Source organism: Setaria viridis, chromosome 5, assembly GCF_005286985.2.
Source record: "Setaria viridis chromosome 5, Setaria_viridis_v4.0, whole genome shotgun sequence".
Taxonomy (NCBI): domain Eukaryota; kingdom Viridiplantae; phylum Streptophyta; class Magnoliopsida; order Poales; family Poaceae; genus Setaria; species Setaria viridis.
In genome coordinates this window covers 31,080,978-31,098,007 of record NC_048267.2, presented here as the reverse complement: position 1 = coordinate 31,098,007, position 17,030 = coordinate 31,080,978, and the positions used below count along the sequence as shown (strand labels likewise).

At 43.6% G+C, this 17,030-nt stretch overlaps 1 protein-coding gene and 1 pseudogene across 1 annotated transcript; both read left to right on the top strand.

Moving 5' to 3' along the window:
* The first annotated feature begins 514 nt into the window (after nucleotides 1-514).
* LOC117855906 (uncharacterized) lies at nucleotides 515-2,449 on the top strand. The gene is made up of 3 exons (XM_034738306.2): nucleotides 515-1,330; nucleotides 1,428-1,550; nucleotides 1,692-2,449. Exons 1-3 carry the CDS (start codon nucleotides 987-989, stop codon nucleotides 2,209-2,211), a joined length of 987 nt encoding a protein of 328 aa, XP_034594197.1. The 5' UTR covers nucleotides 515-986; the 3' UTR covers nucleotides 2,212-2,449.
* Nucleotides 2,450-5,497: 3,048 nt separating this feature from the next.
* LOC140222988 (uncharacterized) lies at nucleotides 5,498-6,799 on the top strand (annotated as a pseudogene).
* The last annotated feature ends 10,231 nt before the right edge of the window (nucleotides 6,800-17,030 follow it).

Here is a 17,030-nt window from a genome sequence, read left to right as displayed (position 1 = left end):
CACTGCTCTCCCAGTGTATAAAGGCGGGCAGGGACCCCCTCAAAACAAGTTCGATCGAATACGAGCAAACAACGAACAGGACGTAGAGTATTACGCGATCTAGCGGCTCGAACCTGTCCAAATCGTGTGCCTACGTACACCATCAAGCTCTTGATTTCGGCGACACCCACCAACCAAAAACTCTACCTCAAACTCTACCTCAGATATTCTCTAGGTAGGTTGCCGAGTTAAAATACCGACAGTATCCATCCCTCTAAGCCCAGTAACTGTAAGTGCTAAAGTTGTGTTTGGTTCGTGCCATAGTGTAGGCGTGCCATGGAGGCTTCTACACGCGCCGCGGCAGCAGCCAAACGCCTCCTTTTAACCCCCAAACCACGAACGGTCTAAAAAAAATCCCAAACCATGAAGAAAAGGTCGTCCGCACGTTAAAAATCCTATATATCGACAGTAAGAAACTGCATTTTGAGTAGTGAAAGGGAGAATAGGTAATTACTCCTAACCATCAGTAGGGGGGCAGAAGCACCATCTGCACCACTAACATCGAAAGAGCGATCCAGCTGAGGTGAGGGGGAATCGGTCAAAGTGTGAACCGGACTAGCAACATCCATCTCAACATCTCAGTGGCCAGTCCCATGACCAAAGACCGGTCCAATTCAAAACCTTTGAATGTTTTAGTGAGTGGTACACACAGGTCCTTTTAAACCCCTCGGAAAATCACCCTTTCCGTTTGGTCCAGTCAAAGTTCATACTCTTCCACCTGACAGTCGAGCTCAGATACTGATGCCTCTCAGGCCTCAGCCTCCTCTATAAGAACCACCCACTCTCCCGTTCTACACTCCGGCTCACACATCATCACCTCTCGACGACAATCATATCCAGCCGCCAAGACAACACGTATGAACTAACAGCACCGAAGAGTGAGCGAGCGAGCGAGGTGCCTGCGGCACGCAGCGGTGAGGGAGTGAGCTAGCGAGAGCTTAGCTGCGATGGAGGGCATCATGTCGGAAGAGAAGTGCGCCCTGGTGTCGGAGCTGGTGCGGGTGCTGGAGATGGTGAGGCAGCTCGAGGAGCACATGGCGGGCCAGCAGCAGCAGGGCGGTGTCGGCGGCGCGGCGGCCGGAGGGGACCTGCGGTGCCGGGCGCTCGTGTGCACCATGCGCGACTCCATCGACCGGGCCGTGCACATGGCCATGTCGTCCTGCGCCGACGGACGTGGCGGGCAGCCGGAGTCGCCGCCGTCGGGTGGGGATGGCAGCCCGCGCAGCGCCGGGTCGGACCAGGGCGGCGACTTCCGGGGCCGCGGCAATGCGGCAGGCCAGTGCAAGAAGAGGTAAGGCGGCGAACGAAAGCCTAGTATTGGTTAATTGTAGCAGTAAACTGGCGCACGCACGGTTCACTTACGTGCGATTCCGGTGAAAAAAACGCAGGAAGACGCTTCCCAAAAGGAGCACCCAGGTGAGGGTGAGCGCCGTCCACGTCACCCCCCTCGACGACGGCCTCAGCTGGAGGAAGTATGGCCAGAAGGACATCCTCGGCGCCAAGTACCCAAGGTCAGCGCCGCCACCACCTAACTAGCTCGCCTCGAGAAAGCCGTACAACTTTTTCAGCCGCGCGTACGGGCGATGATGACCGTCCCTGACCTGTTCTTGATTACTGAAATTGATCTCGGAGACTGGATCCAATTCCTGCAGAGCCTACTTCCGGTGCACGCACCGGCACACGCAGAGCTGCCACGCGAGCAAGCAGGTGCAGCGCACGGACGGCGACCCGCTGCTCTTCGACGTCGTGTACCACGGCTCCCACACGTGCGCCCAGGCGCAGGGCGCCGGCGCGCACCCCTCCGGCAACCAGGGGGCGCGCCCCGCAGCAGCGAGCGGGGAGCACTCCCAGGCCCGGGCGCAGCCTGCCGCCGCCGCGGAGCAGACGGCCTCCCCGTCCCCGGGGTTAGAAGCAGCGGGGCCCGTGCTGCCGTTCTCGCTCCCCTCCAACGTGCCGGCGAGGGGCGCCGACGACGCCGGCGGCGTCGGCGTCCGTGTCACCGCGTCCCCTTTCGTGTCCCCGGCGACGCCGGAGAGCCTGGTCCGGGACGCGCCTCATCACGACGTGGAGCTCGCCTCCACCAGCAACTCTCCTATGGGCATGGCGGAGATGGACTTCATGTTCCCGCTGGACGCCACCGATTTCTTGGAGAACCCGGCCAGCTACTTCTAAGCGCGCGAATACGACGTGCCTCTAGCACCGCACGACACACCAATAGGTAAAGCCGCAAGGCGAAACGAACAAGCCTCCTATATGATCCCGCCGTATAATCTTCCCTGTCCATCCACTCGCAAGTCTGTAACGGTAGCCAGAGATCGCACGAACAAACATGATCAAAGCCACGAGCAGATCGCACATGTACCCTGACGGACCCGATAACTGAATATATAAAAATGTTCTTTTTGGATAACTGAGTGATCCATATCCGTCAACTGTCAGTGTCCTGTCGCCACACGAAGAATCACACTTGCCCTCGCCCGCAGGCTACTGACCGGGTGAGGACAGCGGCAACAACGACCGCCGGGCGCCGAGGTTGCAGAGCCTGACGCGGACACACTCATACTAGTCAGCAGTCGGCATATATGCTCCATGCCCATGCAATGCTCCCGGCGGCCGGCGGCCGGCCTTGCGCAGGACAAACTTTACAGAAGGGGCGTCCGGGTAGGCACACCGTAGACAAGGCTCAGGCCTTGTTCACTTCCTAATTTGGAAGTGGCAAAATTGGCATTTTGCCATAAATGCGCAACTGTAGCGTTTCGTTTGTATTTGTAAATTATTGTCCAAATATTGACTAATTAGGCTCAAAAGATTCGTCTCGTAAAGTACAACAAAACTGTGCAATTAGTTTTTGATTTCGTCTACATTTAGTACTCCATGCATGTACCGCAAGTTTGATGTGATGGAGAATCTTCTTTTTGCATAGTGTCAAAGTTGGGAGTTGGGAGGAAGCTAAACATGGCCTCGGTTTTGATCTTGCTGCCAGCGTGTCGATCGTCGTCGTGCGGCGCACGCGTGTGACGGGGACAGAGCGTACGAGCAGGACGCCATGGATGGGCTTGTCCTACGATTGTAGCCAGAAAAGACGATATATCCGTATATAAATATATCGGTGATCTGGAGCCCAGGCAACCAGCTGATAGTGTATACATGGGTCCTCCACTCCCTAGTGATGAATTGGCAAAGCTGATACTCCCTCTATCCCAAATTGGTAGTTTTGATAACATAGCCTATATCTACTCCATCCTAAATTGGTAGTTTTGATAACATAGCATATATCTAGGTGCATAGTTAAATCTATGAATTTAGAAAAGACAAAATAATCTATAATTTGAGATGGAGGGAGTAGCTCAGAGTATCACGAACGATCCATCTTCAATGCTTCACCGACGGTATTACTCGCCGCGCGGTCACAGAAGGCTCACACTGCCACCTGTCTTCCTTGTCTCCGGTGGCGGGGCCATCCTACAACCCGCTGTCACCTTCGAGCAGTTGGGCCTCCGTTTCTAGTCTTAGGGCCCCTTTGGTAGCCCAATTCCCCGCCGGGTTCCCGGCCGTTTCCGCGCGCCGGCGGCCCACGTGGAAAGTTCCCACGGGTCAGTTCACCGGCGTCTTTGGAAGCCTGCTAGGCGGGGAAGTCCGGCCCGTCTCAGCCCAATCTTCCGCGCGGAACGGCTCCCGGCCTCAAGGCATCGGGCGTCCGTCCCCATCCCGAGGACACCGTCTCCCCCGCATCTCCTTATCTCGCCAGAAAGCCGCCGCCACCCCCAGTCTCCTCCGCCGCCGCCGCTCCCCGTCTCCTCCTTCGCTACCGCTCCCCGTCTCCTCCTCCTTCGCCGCTGCCCCCCGTCTCCTCTGCCGCCCCGCCGCTGACTCGTCCATCTCCCCCGTCGAACGCCACCGCCGACTCATCCGTCTCCCCTGTTGAATGCCGCCGCCGCATACGCTCGCTCCTCCGCCATCGCCCTCCCTCCTGCTCGTCTCCGACGACCTGTCGTGCCTCCACCCTCCCGCCTGCTTGGGTAAGTCCTCCGCCAGCCTCTCCCTGCCATGCTAGGGTTTCTCCTCTCCTCTTTTCACCTCACCTCACACTTACAAAAGTTCTTGCAAATCTTACGGTGGCGCGGTTCCTACGGCCAATGACGACCTGATGAAGTTCCTATGGCGGCGGACTTGCCCGATTCGGACTCCCCTGCCATCTCCACCTCCCCATCAGCCATCAGGTGATTCACTTGGTACATCCTTGTCAGTCAGATGTATAGTTCCATGGTTAGTTGATGTAATTTTGTTTGTTGCCTCATGAACACCAACAATGGGAAGAATAGGTGTTAGCTAAATTTTGGTGCATGTTTGCTAACCTTTTATCAGAAAGAATTCTAGGTATTTCTGATTGAAATCCTGGTCAATGTGTTTGTCAATGTATTGCCTGTGTACTGCTCTAGTTCTGTAACATACCATTTATTGGTAAGTTACCAAAGGTCTTGAGAAAGATTGGTTAAAGATTTTGACTCTTGCATTGTATGCACATGTCTGTCAGTTCACTGAACTTGATTTTGGTACAACTAATAGAGGAGAAAATGTGGCATACTAGTATACTACAAAATGTGACATTGTGATCCATTTGGATGTTGAAGTTAGTTAGTCCTTAGCTTAAGTATGCAGTCACTAAGAACTTGCTATTTTCGGACAAAATTTGGAACATTTTTAGCTTCAGAATTCGGAAGCAATCAAATTTGATAGGTTGCTTATCTTGCTGTGTTCTGCCAGTGCTGTGGTCAAGAGGCTCTAAAAGAGGTACGATTTATTCTTTTAGTGCAAATGATGCTAGCTTGAGATGGCGATTATAAGAAATCACTTAGACTTCTACTAATGTCCTTATGCTTTCAACAACCAGATGCTCATTTTTCCTAACCATTTTGCTACTTTTGCTAGCAACATTATGATTCACGTATGTCCTGTTTAAAGGTCCTTTCTACAATCAGTCCAAATAAAAAGTAGCACTATATCAATACCCTTCTCAAAATTAAACTGCATGGGTTCTGAAGCAAGCAACTGGAATTGTATATGGTTGCACATCAGAGCTTTAGCGTGTTTATATTGTATATTCTATTACTTTGCTGGTAAGAAAATGGACTTATCTAAACTACCATTAGGTTATATTAATCACCAATGTCATGTTATTATGTGCATGCTGTTGATCCATGTTATTTCTGTTGAGAATAAGGGTACCTTATATATTTGTACTGAAGTTAAATATGATTCTGAATACTGTGGTTTTTACTTGCTTAGCCATGTTGGTGGGCTAATGGCTATTCAGAGTTAGTTGCTAGTACTAAAAAGATAAAATAATTTCATATAATTCTTGAAATGAGAGCATCTTATTACCTAATGTTAAAAGGAATATGTTTCTATTATTGATTTCTCTTATTTTTCTATTTGATGGGTTACAATACACTAGATAATGGGATCTTGGGAGGAGCAAGTTAGGCAGTTCTTGTTGGAGGAGGAAGAGAATGATGAGCTATTTTTTATACTTGTCCCTGCCATAATTTCGTACCTACAAGAAGAGAAAATGCCTGTGCACACATCTTCTCTTCCTGGTGCCAAAAAGGTGAAGGAAATCCTTGAAGGGTACCCGAGTTGGTGTAAAGTTGAGTTCCGAATGGAGCCTGAAATATTTAAAGCCACAGCGGATTTTCTTAGAAGAGAGAATTTACTCCGTGACACACGAGGTGTTGCTGTTGAGAAGCAGCTTGGGATGTTCATGTTTATGCTCTCACACAATGCTAGCAACCAAAGGCTACAGAAAGCTTTTCAACACAGCGACGAGACAATCCATAGGAAAATAACAGAAGTTTTCAAAATAATTCCTGCATTAACTCATGGATTTGTGAGACTTCCAAGTTCATTCCAAACTCATATCAAAATCGCGACAGATCCTCATTTTATGCCCTTCTTTCATATGCCAATCTTTTCTTTCCAAGTGCATAATCCTTTCCCCAATCTTTTGTTTCCTTGCGTGCCAATTCCTTATTTTTTTCCTTCCGTGCAGAATTGGATTGGTGCAATCGATGACACTCATATACCAATCACCATCGTAGAAGACAAGGCCCCTCCCTACAGAAATAGGAAGGGAACCCTATCACATAATGTTATGTTAGCCTGCAACTTCGACCTTAACTTCACATTCATTTCATGTGGATGGGAAGGGTCAGCATCAGATGTAGGAGTTCTTAGATCTGCTATTAGCAAAGGATTTATTGTGCCAGAGGGGAAGTTCTATCTTGTAGATGGTGGGTACGCAAGTACATCATCTTTTATTGCCCCATATCGAGGAGTTCGGTACCATCTCAGTGAGTTTAGAAGGCGTCGTTCATCTCAAAGTGGTTATGCAAACTACAAAGAACTGTTTAACCATCACCATGCATTGCTTCACAACCATATAGAGAGGGCCATTGGCGTTCTAAAGAAGAGGTTCCCGATTGTGAAAGTAGGCACTTTCCATCCCATAGAGAATCAATTCAAGATTGCAGTTGCAGCAGTTGCATTTCACAATATAATTAGAGGGCAAAATGGTTAAGAGGGGTGGCTGGATGACCAACCAGAGTATATCCCAACAGATCAATATGTTGATGTGTCGGAGGGGGACAACAACTATCCAAGTGAGGCGGAGTCAAACGATGGTAGTACTCTAAGAGATCAAATTGCACACCAAATGTGGGCTACTTATAATAATAATAATTAGTCTAGTTTGATTCCTCTAGTTTGTATATGTTTTGCTTATGTAATTTTTGGAACTTTCTACTGCAAACATTATTGTAATATTAATGGAATTTCTTTTTTAATGCAATTGTACTTGAATTTCTTTTCTTGAGGCACCTTGATCTTGCTTATGGTTCTTTGTACTTCATCTTAACATGTTTTGAGAAATGCAACCATGGCAGGAGAAGCTTATAGGGCTACTTGGAACTCCGCTTATAAGAAAGGTCTTGTTAAAATATTACTGGACTACAAAGGTAACCCCAAATATAAAGGTCAAAATGGTTGGGTATCAGAGGGCTGGAGGGTTATCACCGACAAGTTCAATGAGAACTTTCCCGTAGCTCATTTCTTAAAGAAGCAGGTGTAGGAGAAGGAGAAGGAGCTTAAAGCTAATTACAAGGCACTAAGAGAGACAGTGGTAATGGTTAGAATGAATCTTTGTGTATGATACTAATGGAACCACAAGTATGGAAGAAGCTAATTGCGGTAAGCCATTTTGACTCTATATAAAATATGCGAAGAAGTAGCTAAGTTATTGTTGTTAACTAATTATCCTTTTCTGTTACATTCAATAGAATCACCCAAGAGTAGCAAAGTTTCGCAAGAAGCCATTTCCCCTCTTTTACCAATTGGAAGCACTATATGAAGGTGAAGTTCCCTCACTTGCATAGCTTAATTTATTGCTTTCAGCATCAAACAATTTTGTGGTTCTAATATGAATTCCAATTGTCTCTTGAAAATTGGAAGTGTTGCTACAAGAAATCTAAACTTCACATCAACCATGCAAGTGGATCCTTCTGCTCTTGCACCTCCTGTTGTTTCTCCTCCTGTACCTCCTATTGCTCCTTTTGTTCCTCCTCTTGCACCTACTGTTGAAAGAAGTAACTCTGAACAAAGCAGCAGTCACTTGGGTGCGAATCCATTTGCTTCGAGTTTCGATGGTCAAGAGACTTCTAGTGCACATAATGAACGCAATGAAGCTCAAGATTCAAGACAGGAAGGTGAAAGTAGGAAAAAGCGTAAGCAAAGTCACATTGGCTCTGCTCTTGAGGGATATGTGGAGTACAAAAAAAGCCAAACCAACAAAACTTTGCAAGCTCTTGAAGAAAGGAAAAGGCGTGAGGAAGAATTTTCTGTTGAAAAGTGTGTGTGATCAAGTGGAAGCTATGATCGAATTAACCGATGAGGAGAAGTCATTTGCTTTGGATGTCTTTGAGTCTGAGATACATAGAAAGATATTCATTACAACAAAGAATCCTAATGTTCGATTAACGTGGCTAAAGTGAAAAATCAGGTATGTCTCTTTGAATATGCTCAGTGTATGGTTCATGAAAAACTTACTTGTCTCATCATGTCTAACCATGTAAAATTTTGCTTTGTGTGAACCTTCTGCTGCTGACATGGCTAAATTATTTCACTTTTTTTTAATTGCAGAGCCCTGATGGGAAGCACTACATGATCCAAGAGTCAGTCGCCAAGATCCCAATGGTACTTGTCTCTTTGAAAATGGCAAATTTGATGCTACCCAGCAAAGCTGATTAGTGAGATCTACAATGCATTAGTACTTTAAATCTTTTATTTCTTCTGGTGCATTTTCCATCCATATGTGTGCTAGTGAATCACTCTATCTAAGTGTCAAGGGAATCACTGTTTGCAATGTCTGAATGCTGAAAAATGGTATCTGTTCAGTTAATTTGGACGTCCACCCGGAACACCTATCATTTGTATAATTCTGACTCAACTGCTGAAATGGCTTCACGTCGTGCAATTTACATTAGTAAGCAGATCTCAAGTCAAAGTATGCAAGTGATTGCCAATGATTTAAATGACATTGCTAATCACTGCTAGTCAAAGTATGCAAGTTTTTACCATGATACATTTGACATTGCTAATCACTATCGTAACTGAATGCTATCTTGTTGGGCTCAGGAAGTCGAAAAATCACTTCCCTAGATGGAAGAAAGACTACAAATCTATGTCAAGGAGGAGCTAAGGAAGCTGAAGAATCACTTCCATATGTTTGAATGCTCTGTTTTTAATATGTGTTGTAGTCGTAACTTTGCTGTAGTCGTAGACCTATATGTGTAGTAGTCATAACTTTGCTGTAGTCGTAGACCTATATGTGTTGTAGTTGTAACTGTGCAACACATATGTGCTGTAGTCTCGGTTAAGCAGGGAAGACAAATATTGTACGGTCTCTAGTTGTTGATAGATAAGCATGGGATTTCTCGTAGTGTTTGTCAATTTTCACAAGGTAGAAAGCACATGAATCAAATCTTGCTGCTCTCCACATATCATATACATATATATCAGAGTAGAGTAATTTCCCTTTGTTTTCTTTCTTCGGTGCCAAACAGCAAAGAGGATGGGGGGCAGCGGTGCCCAGGGAAATCAAGGGAAATAAATTAACCAGGAAAATCCCAGTCCGTGGAAAATCACGCAGGATTAATAAACCTTTACTCCCAAACCAGCCCTTATAAGTCATAATCCCGGTCCATCGGTTTTCTCGTTACTGGCTTACTATTGCTCCATAACCGGCCACCACTGTCTGGCTTCCCTGTGCCTTTGTAAATCCAATGGTGTTGGATTCCCTCGGCAACCCCCTCCCCAAACCTTGCCGCCAGAAGCATAGTAGTGGAGGGTCCACCCGGTAGCGAGTGGCGGTGCCTTCTGTGACGCGTTGCCTTGTAGGGAACGCGACTGTGATTATTTCCCTTCACCGGTCTACGGACAAACCAGCATCCTACTCTCTCCGTCCCTATTCGGAAGACGCACACACATATTCAGGATTTTAAATTTTGTTTTTAGCATTTTTACGGTCCCATCAAAATAACCGAAATTCGTGAAATTTAAAAAGATAGATCTTTCGGTGATCAGAGTGATATTTCGGATGAACAGTGATTTCGGTCATGACCGAAAAAGATCAAATTTTCACGAAATTCACAAAATTTTGGGTGAATTTTTTATCCTTGGCATACTAAGATTCAAAATTTATAATTTTTATCAATAATTTAGCCAAATTTTATTTTTATAATATATACTTGAAATAGTTGGATTTATAATCAAATGTATTCTCCAATGATCATAAGTTTATTAGTTATAAAAAATATAATATAAAATAAATTAATAGTTAAAATGTACTTTGGGAGATAATTCCAAAGCATGCCATACCTTATAAATCCAAATGGAGGGAGTAACATCTAAATATTTTTTTAAAAGACTGACTAGCTCTTAAATAATGGCTTGTCATGCGGTGTTAGAACTGAGCATGGGCCAGGCTGGTCCAATGAAAATAGTGTGTGGTTGATTTCGGCCTAATGGCTGCCGGACTGTATTGTTGGGCTGCCCGTGCCAAGTTTGAGTTTTTCCTAGTAGGCTGGGTTTTTTTTCATACCGGGCTGGTGGCATCAAATGGGCCTGGCATAGAACCAAAATGCGCTTCTCTCTTTGCTTGCATTTAATTTACAAAGGGATAATGCTTGAGATGCATGTGCATTGACCAATAGCACCAAAAAAAATGTAAGCTAACTGAACATGCAAACAATTCATTTATACTTGAACAGTTCTCCTCGTGTGGATCTCCATTAGGCCAATCAAGATTTCAAACTCAGACATTTTTATTATTCTTGGCACCATATTAAGCTGCATATACAGGTCAATTATTGCACCTAAAAGTCTAAGCTGATATGATGTCGAACGATTCACTTGCACTCGAGTAACTAGAACTAAAATCAACACGCCCATGCATAGAGCATAACAAACTTATATGAAAATGAAACCAACAAAAAAGGAGGAGTACCGGGTTTAAACCCGCTATAGTACCGGTTGTGCAACTGGTATTGCTAAGTCGGTATTAAAGGGGGTCCTTTAAGTACCGGTACTAAAGGGGGTCTTTTAAGTACCGGTTGGTCTCCCCAGCCGATTCTAAATTCTTTTTTCTCTTTTGTTTTTTTCTCATTTTTTTATTTCTTTATTCTATATTAGCATTTCGTATTTATTTCCTTTACACGTATACTAATTCTAATACGTAATATATATAAAGTTGTATTTGATCTATAATATTACATTTGAGATAATATTATATATAGACATATTGTGCACACACATATATGAATAATATTACATTGCATCAACTCTCCAAGTTCAACATTTTGGATCAACTATTCTGAACCCGAGTTCTGACGGTGATGCAGATTTGATCCATCATTATGGAACTCTCCCGCTAAATTTACAACCTCGTCTAGAAGAAATCTACTGAGTTGTTCTTGAATTGACCTGATTTTTTCCATCTCGAGGAGTTCTTCCTTCATGTGCATAATCTATATCATTAGCAAAGATTATTATATTAGATCAATGGATTTGCACAATTATAACTAATTTATTATTAAGAAATTTGTATACGTATTCGGAATTCATGGTTAGTTATACGCTTGGGACGTACAAAGCCATGGATGAACTCACATACATAGTATCCGTATAAATTATTCCCCGGATTCTGTCTCAAACACTATATATATGGCAAAAAAAGTTATGAAGTATTTGTTGTGTTCAAGGAAGTGACACGACATGTGCAAATTTAATACATACCGGGAATTCATAGTGGATATGAAGTTGCTCCTTGAATTTACCTAAGTGATGTTGACGAAAGTGAGCCCATGCTCTGTTAAGCATGTCTAATAGTCGTACATTTTCAAACAATAAATGACTTAAAAAAGAATAAAACAATTATACAATTTATTACAATAAATGACTACAACAATATTTATAGTGTAACAATAAAACTTATACATTTTGTAACAATAATTGACTGTAAAATTAATGACTAATATTTATACATTTTGTAACAATAATTGACTACGGAATTAATGACTAATATTTATACATTTTGTAATAACAATTGAATGCAAAGAAGACCAAATTACAATTAATAGGCATTTAACAATTTCTAGCACTATTTATATATTTTCTACGACTATTCCACTAATTTCTACCACTATTTATATATAGATCAAATTTACAATGAATGACTAAAAAATTAGTAGGCATCATCAAATTTATAATATTTTATGCACATTTCTATAATTTATTGAACAATTTTCTGAATTTTGTAATAGTAAATGACAACGAAAATATTGACAACGGAACATGGTCGTTCACCAACATTTTTCACTTATTTCTAGAAATTTCTAACCATTAACAAGATTTTCTAATAACATGGAATAATCAATGTTGTACAATTTACAATTAATAGGTTTTCCGACATTTTTGCTATAATTTCTAGCTAACTCTGAAAATGATTATGTATTTTATAGCTAATTTCTATAATTTCTAATAATATTTCTACAATGTCCACCTAATTTCATATACCACATAAATAAATAAAATAGAAAAATAAAAAATGCGACGTCAGCCGGCCGCGGGCTTACGTGAGTAGCCGGATGTTCGAGCCCGCGGGCAACCTTCGTGCGTGGAGGCCGAAGGTGCCGGCGGAGGAGTGGGAGGCGCCGACCAATGGCGCGTCGGGGAGAGGAGGGCCGCCGGCACGTACGGGAGGGGACCGTCGGCGCATTGGGGAGAGGAGGGCAGGTGATGCGTCGGGGAGCTCGAGAGAGGGCACGCCGACGACATCGTAGGGGAGAGGGGGGGTGCCGGTGGAGTGGAGGCACCAGTGTTGTCTGGAAGGAGGCTGGCGGCGCATCGGGGAGGGCCGAGGGGCGGCCGGTGCCGGTGTCAAGGAAGCAGGACTGGTGGCATCGAGGAAGCAGAGGCCGGTGGCACGTACGTTGGGGAGATCAAGGAGGGCCCGTGGCATCGTTGGGAGAAGAGGGGAGCCAGGCGGCGGTCGGGGGCGGCGCCGGTGTCGGGGAGGGCCGTGGGGTGGCCGGCCGGTGCCAATGGTGTCGGGGCCTGGACGACATGCCAGGGGGGGGGACGCCGGTGTCGGGGACGACGCCAAAAGGGGCGTGGCGTGGACGAGCGGGAGGCCATCGGGGCGGTAGTGCGGAGGATCCGGATCGAAGGAGCTAGGGGCCGGCAGTGGTGTCATCGAGGACGAATGTGGCTAAGTGTTGGGAGGAAGGGGATGGAGGTTTTATCCCCCCTTTAGCATCGGGCCTCCCCCTAACCCGGTACTAATGGCCTTTAGTACCGGGTGGTGGCTAGCACCGCTACTAAAGGCCACACCACCTTTAGTAGCGGTACTAGCCATCACCCGATACTAAAGGGGGTCAGAGCGCGCTAAAATGAAACTGCCCCTATTTAGTACCGGGTGTTTTTATCACCCGATACTAAAGGGTTTTGTAGTCCACTGTTCTAGCTTTCCGAATAAACATCTTTTTATTTTCTTTTTTTACAAATGCTATTATATTAATTTATTGTGTAATAAATCAAATAACATTCATAAAATTTGCGAAAACAAGTTTGATGTTGATTAGATATACACTATAAAAATATTAGATGCAGTCAAATATCAGACATGGTAAAGTTATTAGTTTTAATTTAGTAATAGGTTATAATGGTCATAATACTTATGTTAACTTTATGATTAGAAAAAATAGATATTTTGACCATGCAAAAATTTATAAAAAATAGTGCTTGTAATGTTATTAACATGTTTACCATGATTTAGTCATGTACCTGTACCTAAATTTATTGTTTAATATTTAATGGTGCTAAAAATCAAAATATTTAATATTTTAACCATGCAAAAATTAGTTCTTGTTTAATAAAGTGAGATTTTTGCAAATAGTATTGTTAATAAACTCATAGAATACATTACATGTCATTACAATGTGTTATTACATTAATTTGTCGCTTGACCATAAAACACAGCATAATGGTTCTAATACATTACACATCATCATCTAATGGAATGTTAATAACCTTTCTGTTGACAAACTCCCTTGGTTGTGATCGCGGCGTAAGTATGGAGCGTCCTCTTTGGCTAACAGGATGCTTGGGTCAAGCTCGACTGAAAATGGTGGAAGATCATCGAACTGATCATAATCTTTTGAAATGTCAGTTCTGTCCTCAACTCCAACAATTTTTCTTTTCCCTGGAAAAACTATGTGGCGCTTTGGTTGTTCATCCGACTTCTTAGCACCCTTCTATTTTTGTTTGCTTGACATGTCCTTCACCTAGAAAACTTGAGTCACATCATTAGCTAGGATGAATGGTTCGTCTCTATATCCAATCTTGTTGAGGTCCACTATTGTCATCCCATAGTTGTCTGTCATTACGCCTCCTCCAATAAGTTTCACCCATTGGCACCGAAACAGAGGGATTTTCAAAGGTCATAGTCGAGTTCTCATATATTCACAATAACACCATAGTATCTTTCTTTTTTTCCATTGTTGTCTATTGCATCTATACGGACACCACTATTTTGGTTGTGCTCTTTTGATCTTGGCTGTCGTGTAAAATGTGTACCCATTTATCTCGTATCCTTGGAATGCCGATACTGAGATAGATGGACCCCTAACCAACCATGCTAGTTGCTATTCAATCGTGTCATCACCCATCAGTCGTCACTGCAACCAAGAGGCAAAAGTGTTAATGTAATGATGTGTAATCCAGGCCTCAGTCTTTCTCTAGTTTGAGGACCGTACAATGGTCTTGTGCTCCTCCAAGTATGGAGCCACCAGGGATGATTGTTGCAGGAGCGTGAAGTGTGCTTTACGAAATGTACTCTCATTGATGTCCATCTGAGCTTTCCTCCCTAGTGTGCCCTTTCCCTTGAGTCTCCCCTCATGGCATGATACAGGGACTACAATCAAACTCAGGTCATCAATAAAATCAACACAAAACTCAATGACCTCCTTTGTTCCATATCCCTTTGTGATGCTTCCTTCTTGACGGGCACGATTACGAACATACTTCTTCAGAACTGCCATAAACCTATCAAAAGGGAACATAATGTGTAGAAATACAGAACCGAGAACAAAAATCACTTCAACAAGGTGGACTAGAAGGTGGGTCATGATATTAAAGAAGTAAGGTCAAAACACCACCTCAAAGTTGACAAGGCATTGCATTACGTCATTCTGCAGCTTTAGTAGATTGTTTGGATCAATTGCCTTCTGAGAAATCATGTTGAGAAATGCACATAGCTTCACGATTGTCATTCTCACATTCTCTGGTAGAATACCCCTCACCGCAATAGGCATCAATTGTGTTATCAGGTTGTGGCAGTCATGGGCCTTTAGATTTATGAATTTATTCCCTGTATATTCGAGGAGTAGCCTGATGGAACCTTGCTACTATTCAAGCATTCAAACATTCTTTTCTTCTTCTCCTTGCTGAGAGTATAACTGACAGGATGCAAGTAATGTCCATCATCTCTCTTTTCCGGATGTAGGTCATCTTGTTGTTTCATACGTTTCAGGTCCCGATGTGCTTTAGTTGTATCCTTTGCCTTTCCATATGCACCCATGATGCCAAGCACATTCACGCAAAGATTTTTCATCAGGTGCATCACATCGATTGCATTACGGACCTTAAGGACTTCCTAACAAGGTAGCTCCCAAAATATTAACTTCTTCCACATGGGTGCATGTACGTCCTCGTCGTTTGGAACAAGTTGGCTACCAGAGCCCTTGCCAAAGACTACCCTTACATCCTTTATCGTAGAAAATGCACGCTTACCATTACGGTGAACAGGCTTAGTACGTTTTTCTTCCTCACCTTCAAAATGCTTCCCTTTCTTTCTTAACGGGTGCTTAGCAGGAAGACATCGACGATGGCCCGTATACACGATCTTCCTACAGTGTTTCAAATACATGCTGTAAGTATCATCTAAACAGTGTGTGTAGGCTCAATATCCCTTGTTTGTCTGTTCGGACAGATTACCAAGCGTCGTCCAATCATTAATGGTTACGAACAACAATGCTCATAGATTAAAAGTGTCTTTTTTGTCCTTATAATAGTAAAAGTTTATCAAACAACAATCTTAGGTAAACATCAATGTCGTTGCTAGGTTGTTTTGGGCCTTGGATAATTACCGGCATCATAATGAACTTCCACTTCATGCACATCTAGGGCAGAAGGTTGAACATACATAAGGTCACTAACCAAGTGTTATGACCACTACTGAACTCACCGAATTGATTGAATCCATCTATAATTAAACCAAACTGTATGTTCCTTGCATCCTTTTCAAACTCGGGAAATTCTCTGTCAACTGTTCTCCACTAGTACCCATCAGCGGGGTGTCTGATCATATCATCTTACTTACGTTCTTCTTTGTGCCAACGCATCTACTTTGCATGTGCCTTGTTTCTGAACAAACGCATCAAATGTGGTACTATAGGGAAATACCACATTACCTTCGTAGGAACTTTCTTCTTATTGGCCTGCCCCTCAACATCACCAGGATCACATCACCTGATCTTATAACGTAGCGCTTCACACACAAGACTAGCCTCCAATTTCTCGTATTCCTCACCGCGATAGAGGATACAGTCACTAGGACATGCATGTATCTTTGGTACCTCCAAACCTAGAGGGCAAACAACCTTTTCACTCGTACGTTGAGGATGGCAATTCATTCCCCTCAAGAAGCATGTTATTTATTATTTTAATTAACTCATCAAAACCCTTGTTAGAAACTTCATTTTTTGCCTTCCATTGTAGCATCTCCAGTGTGGTACCCAACTTTTTGTACCCCTATTTGCAATTTGTGTACAATAATTTTTTATGATCATCTAACATACGCTCGAACTTTTTGACTCATTCACATTCCCGCAATATTCCTTTGCATCTCGCAACATCTAACCTAAATCATTGGTAGGACCTTCTTCCGCAACCATCTCTTCTTCAGCCTCGCCTATTGCAGCATCTTCAAAGGCACCTCCTTTAATCTAGTCAGGAATGTAGCTATCATGTTCATCATCATCATCATCTTCCATCATAACTCCTCTTTCCTTGTGCTTGGTCCAAACGAAATAGTTAGGCATGAATCCCGAACTGTATGTGTGGGTGTGAATAGTCTTTCTAGATCAGTAATGCTTCTCATTTTTGCAAATTCGGCATGGACAACAAATGAAACCAGACGACAGCTTGTTGGCTTTTCCAGATTGAGAAAATCACACAAGCCATTAATGTACTCCATGGAGCGTTTGTCCGTGCTGTACATCCATTGCCGATCCATCTACAAAGTATTACTGAACCAAAGATATTCTAATCATTCATAAAATTATACATGAAACATAACAAATATGATACAAATACCATTA

Coding starts and splice junctions, on each gene's coding strand:
- LOC117855906 (XM_034738306.2), top strand. CDS start 987: ATGGAGGGCATCATGTCGGAAGAGAAGTGCGCCCTGGTGTCGGAGCTG. Junction 1,331..1,427: donor GCAGGCCAGTGCAAGAAGAG/GTAAGGCGGCGA, acceptor AAAAAAACGCAG/GAAGACGCTTCCCAAAAGGA. Junction 1,551..1,691: donor CTCGGCGCCAAGTACCCAAG/GTCAGCGCCGCC, acceptor CAATTCCTGCAG/AGCCTACTTCCGGTGCACGC.